We start from the raw sequence: 5,973 nt of genomic DNA, 5'->3' as shown, positions 1-5,973 counted from the left end.
TCCCCTTCCGTCTCGTGTTGCATCAGCCAGAGGCAACAAACTGAATTTTTACCCGAAGTTCATAAGTTTGAGAGCCCATCGAGCCATTACTTTCCAAAATTGAAGGTGTTCGTGGATGAAGGGCTCTACACAACTAATACTCTTCCAGAATTCAGCTAAAATTTTTCGAACATTCATCCTACGATCCTCCAAAATGAGTTCTAAGCGGCGAATTTGTCTGATGTGATGATGGTTCGCGATTGAGATTCATGCGGATCATTCTCCACGGTTTCGCGGCTATATTTGAACACCAAACCTACTCAGGCACGCACTACCGAATTGATATGGTGAAAATTTATGTGCTTTTATTGCCTTCCTACACCCAAAAATCAATGACAATACTACGCGATGAAGGCGGTCGGCACTTGACCACCATCTACAGCGTTTTTCTCGATCATATTTCAACCGCCCTCGTATATTTTGGGTAACAGATTATGGTCATTCCTCAAGTGTGTTACGACATGATATCGCACATTTTCAGTTACTTATACGTCTTCTTTTTAAGATCATTTCATATGGGATTATCTAGTAAAGAAAAACTTGAAAGACTGCAAAAGCAATCAACTCAAAATTTTAATGATTAAATAAAAAACGTAATTAACTTCAATAATACGTTATTTAATTTATTCTATTTCAACAATTTTCATTCTGGTATTTTTAAGTTTAGTATTAGTTTTTTTTCTGATTTTGCCAGCGATTTCTTGAGCTAAATGGTTATTAGGTTCTTTATAAATAACAAATTCTATGTTTTCCAAAGCCTCTTCATATTTTCCTAGCTTTTCCAAAGCTTCAGCTTTATGTGTATGAGCCTTAACGTTATCTTTTTCTATAGCTAACACTTTATCACAATCTTTGACTGCCTCTTCATACCTAATGAAAATAAAATCTTTTCGTCATTTCATCGTTTTACAAATTGTATGATGGTACTTTTTTTGAATCGTCATGCTTCTATTTTTTTGTTTTCCTGTTTTATATTTTGAATCAAAATAATGACCTTACATACATAAATTGGTTATTTTTTCATACCTTTTAAGTTTTAGATATGTTACAGCCCTATTATTTAGATTATTTATAGTGGTTTTACTCTGTATACTTGAGGAGTAGCATTGTAAGGCTTGTTCAAAATCGCCAATTTTAAAATACTCGTTGCCTGTTTCTCGTTCCCTTTCGGAAAAAAATGCAGCTTCCGCTTCCGTTCCGAATTGATTAAATGTTACGGTTTTATTAGATTTTTTCAGTATTTCTTTCTCTATACGTTTGTCGTTCATTTCTAAAGCCTCTTTTTTAGCTTTTTCTTCTTCGATATCCATTTTCAATATTTCCGTATCCGGGTCATATTTATCCCATGATTTATAATCTGTAGAAAAAAAAATATAAATATTTTCATTACGGGGTAGATTCAAGCTCATAACATTCAAGACCCCATAATAAATTTGCAATTATAAAAATAAAAATTGAGTAAGATGTAGCAACAAGCTATGAGATCTTTTTAATTTTCTTCTGGTATTCCGTATACATAACAACACTCAGACGTTCTCGGATAATATTGTCTAGAATACAAATAACTCTGTAAGCAATCCAAAGATTTAGAGGAGATCTTCAAAAGACATCACGGCGATTTTATGTGGGATTTTTACCCATTAACCCCCCCTTTCGTCAACAGAGAGTATAACGGAACCACCAGGAAGGTATTACTTCATTATACTTCTTGGACTTTTCTTGGTCTATCTACTAGATCTTCTTGTTTTTGGGTAACTATCTTTGTCACCATATCAGATATATTTTTCCAGGCTTTCTGGCTAGCTGTCATTTCAAGGACGATATTCTCTGGTGACGGTACGCTTCCAAGTTCTTGTATAGCTGTTCTACGTTCTCCTTGCCATCTTTGACATACAAAAAAGGTGTGCTCTGCACTATCTTCCATATTATGACAGTGAAGACAAGTCAACGTCTTTGGTACCTTTCTATGAATATTGCTTTGGCTACATTATCTTTACTATACGTCGAGCTTCTTTCCCTTATCAGTAAGTCTTTTGGTGCATACTTAAGTGCTGTACTTAAGAGTTTTGGTTATACAGAGGTAGAGCCATTGAGATTTGGCATTAAGCAGCCTAAAAAACATCGCAGATGTCTCAACTTTTTTGCCGGTGTCTTTTATCGGTCTATACAAATTCGGAAGTACTTTAATTCTGGTTTAGTTGTGACACGTGAGTTCTTCACTTCTATGGTCACCTGCCTAATTGCCCCGCGGTCGAGCATGAGTACCGCTTCGGTCCTCTCTTCCTCGAGTTCTAGATTCATTTTTTCCATATTCTATGTATTGCAATATTTGTCTGGTTCACCACTAATTGTTCTGATGCATCGGTGACTGTGACTGCAAGATCGTTAGTATAACCAATAAGGGTGAAGTTATATGGCATCTCTAGGCTGAGGATTTTGTCATAGTAGAGGTTCCAGGTTGGACCTAGGATGGATCTTTGTGACACTCTACATGTCATTTGCATATAATGTTCTTGTCCAATCAAGAGTTCTCTGTTATGAAGGTAGTTCTAAGTATGCTTTTGACTCGAAGCGCTTGCACAAGAAGCTGAATTAAATGCAATTTTTTGCATCAAGTGTCACCAAGAGACAAAGCTTCTGGCTATTATATGCGAAGTTTTTACAGGTTTTTGTCTTACCTATAACCAGGTCTAACAAAGTTTAATCTAAACAAAAAATACATTTCAAAACAAATAATTTCTAGTCTAATCCATACAAAGTCCTCCACAATTCGTATCATCTAATGTTTGGCAATGTTTTGTCTCTACTATTATCTCCGTCACTAATTTATGATGAAACATTGAGTTTACCTTCTGTGTCAATTGTGATGATTCCTTTTCAAGTGAATTATAGTTTAAAACCAGCAAGTTTTAAACTTTTCTAAGAATAAAAATTATCTCGTGTGTAGACTTACCTGTTGAATTTATACGTTTCTCGGAAATTTTGGATTCCTCGATCAATTTTTCATATTTTCTGATATCTGAATCATGTTCAACTGTCTTAACCCGTCTTCTTTCCAGCTCTTTATCTCTTTTATCAGCAATAACCACAAAACTTTCTAAATCTTTAGATATTTCTATAACATCACTCTTATCCAGATCTTTCTTATTTAACACAGGACAGACCTAGTAGAAGTATATGAATTAGTATGAAAAACAGTTCAACAGAGTTTTAACAATGTGATTCACAATTTATATAAGCTGCGTGGCATATTCATTTTCAAAAAAACTCCAAAACGATTAACCTAAATTGTAACAAATGCGCAAATATATACAGAGTATCTCATTAAAAATGTCGGTTTTCAATGTTCACTTTGTTTATTAAATGCAGAGTTGGTAAAATCATTCTATGGGCTTGATGCAAAAAATTGTCGCAGTGCATTTTCAATATCTCCTTTGAATTCTTTTCACCCAAAAATTTCGCCATGAGTAAATAGTAATTTGATGATGCAAGTTCGGGACTAAATGCTGGATGTAGTAGGAGTTAAGTACCTCCAAGATCTTCGATCTTATTCCGCGTAACTTTCGAATTATGCAGTTTAGCATTGCCTTGTTTTAAAAGAACCTGCTTTCGGTTAACTACACCTGGATATTTAACTGATAAAACCTTATACATTCGCATCAGCTGTCCAATATATACCTAGGTATGATGGCTCGACCATCTGGAATGATTACGCTGTACACTAAACCTTCATAATTCCACCAGACACACAAGTTTTGTTGGTAATTGTCCTTTGTCTAATGACCGATTCTCCATGTTCGGGTTGTTGAGCTAAATCCATTCCTCATACAGAGCAATCAGCTATTTATACACGTCTTTTCAACGGTCGAAGCATCAAATCTTCACTATTAAAACGATTAAACCAACACTTTGTCGATGTCGTACAGTTGGGCCTAATAACAGATTAACATTCGGTTCGGAGCAAAAGAATACATCAAGTGTTTTTTTTGGAATTTCGAAGAAGATTACAGATCTAATGAGAAATTGAAATTCATCATATTTTCGTGAACTAAGCAAGTTCAACAAATACTTGTAGTGTACTTAAAAGCTTAAAAACTTGGGAATGTTGTAAATAATAAAACCGGGGGTTCAAACTTACGATGCAAGGAAATTAGATTAACAGTTCCCCAGCTGCATCACTGACTTTCAGGTGCTTTTTCTTTGGTTCGGGTCTCATGTTCGTCCAAAATCTCCAGTAGCTTATGGAACACGTTTTCTTTGGCAGAAATACAAGGCATTTTCTGCTAGTTTTCGATCCTCATAGTCTTGTATTTATTTATTTAATCTTTTGACTGGGAGAATCGACTTCTGCACTATTTCAGCATCATGGGATAAAATTTTATGCAACGTGGATGAAATGTAATACCATGGTTATTTCTCAATTGCCATCCCTGCTGTTTCTTTTGAGAAAAGCTGGAATTTTTCTGGGTTGATCATCGCTTTGATATTCATGATTTTCGGTACGGTAGAAATGTACTATTTAAACCAATTAAGCGCTTTCGAAATTCGCGCTTTTTTCTGGCACCTCTGTGTGTCGTTCGCTAATTAACTTTCCCTTCAATTTCACGTACTACACTCACTACTCACGTTGCTACCACAGTTGCTTTACACTTCATACAATTTATGTTAAAAACGTATTGCGTCGTCAATAGGGAATGATTGAAAGAAATTGAAGCAATTGTACTATTCATAGAATTAGAAAATAGTCTTAACAAGTTATGACATGTTTAAATGACTATCTATGTATTGGACAACAGGCTGCTGATTTAGTTTATTCGTTGGCATCTTCAGGTAGAGGTCGGAAACTTTTCCGTTTTCCTCGTACTTGCGGTATTATTTGGTACAATAAGAAAATATTTATAATACTAAACATAGAATTAAAATTACTTTAAGAAATATGTCAATATAATTAACACGTACCTCTCTTAAAAATTTACTTTTAGGTTTTATGATTCTTAAGCGATTTTCGGTACATTTCAATAAATCTGGGTAATATCCTTCTTCGCCCGAACGCAAAATATGAAGAATTTTTTCCAATTCCCTGCCGTCGTTACATTTCTCAACATATTCAAATTCAAAATGGTCGATTGGTATGTTATACTTTGATATTAGAGACTCGCTTTTTACATTATTGCTAGAATCGATATTATAGTCTCGAATTTTGGATAAATCATCCAAAACTGACATAATGTTAGTTTTGTGACAATGTTACGTTTGAGGGAACTTTATAGGACATATTTGTTCGATAAAAGTTCTAGTGTTACTATGGTGATGTAATTTATTGATCAATCAACATTTATACTTCGCTAAATGGCCGAGAGCAATACCATATTGTCTTAAACTTGATAAAAAAGAATCCCTATTTACACCTCATCGCGGGGGGTGACGTAGACAGGGACAGAATGTGCACTGGTATAAGCAATCACACTTGGTTCACCAAATAAGGACAACTTCTTGTCCTAGAGCCGGGTAATCAAAGTATCAAAGGCATAGGGATCAGGAAGGCAAGAAGAAACCACCACAATGTTTCTCCAAGAGGCAAATCTAGTAGAGACAGGATAATAAATAACAGAATAATTGGAAGTAGTGCGCGAATCAGATACACATTAATCGATGACATCAAAACCCAACAATTAATCTGGTATGTTCATGTACAAAGAATGTCAGATAACAGAACACCTAAACTAGAACCACAAGGGAATAGGAGAAGAGGCAAACCACGAAGAAGATGGTGGATAAGGAAATGCAGCAGAGAGAATTAACAGAAAACCTCTGGCAGGATAGATGGCGGTTTACAACGTCCTCCGATGTCTTGAGATGTTTCTAATCGCCATCTATATTTTAAAAATAACTAACACTATAATCAAAAAGACACAAGAGCTTTCCGGAAAATAT

At 35.0% G+C, this 5,973-nt stretch overlaps 1 protein-coding gene across 1 annotated transcript; it reads right to left on the bottom strand.

Moving 5' to 3' along the window:
• Window positions 1–636: 636 nt before the first annotated feature.
• On the bottom strand, window positions 637–5,323 carry LOC130899957 (sperm-associated antigen 1). Its single transcript, XM_057810177.1, has 4 exons — window positions 4,999–5,323; window positions 2,993–3,203; window positions 1,066–1,396; window positions 637–909 (listed from the first exon to the last, which is right to left on the bottom strand). Exons 1-4 carry the CDS (start codon window positions 5,263–5,265, stop codon window positions 663–665), a joined length of 1,056 nt encoding a protein of 351 aa, XP_057666160.1. The 5' UTR covers window positions 5,266–5,323; the 3' UTR covers window positions 637–662.
• Window positions 5,324–5,973: the final 650 nt, after the last annotated feature.

Source organism: Diorhabda carinulata, chromosome 12 (genome assembly GCF_026250575.1).
Source record: "Diorhabda carinulata isolate Delta chromosome 12, icDioCari1.1, whole genome shotgun sequence".
NCBI classification, from domain to species: Eukaryota; Metazoa; Arthropoda; class Insecta; order Coleoptera; family Chrysomelidae; genus Diorhabda; species Diorhabda carinulata.
This window is presented reverse-complemented; position numbering and strand designations above follow the sequence as displayed.

Coding starts and splice junctions, on each gene's coding strand:
- LOC130899957 (XM_057810177.1), bottom strand. CDS start 5,265: ATGTCAGTTTTGGATGATTTATCCAAAATTCGAGACTATAATATCGAT. Junction 3,204..4,998: donor AAAGTAAATTTTTAAGAGAG/GTACGTGTTAAT, acceptor TACTTCTACTAG/GTCTGTCCTGTGTTAAATAA. Junction 910..1,065: donor ACATATCTAAAACTTAAAAG/GTATGAAAAAAT, acceptor TATTTTCATTAG/GTATGAAGAGGCAGTCAAAG.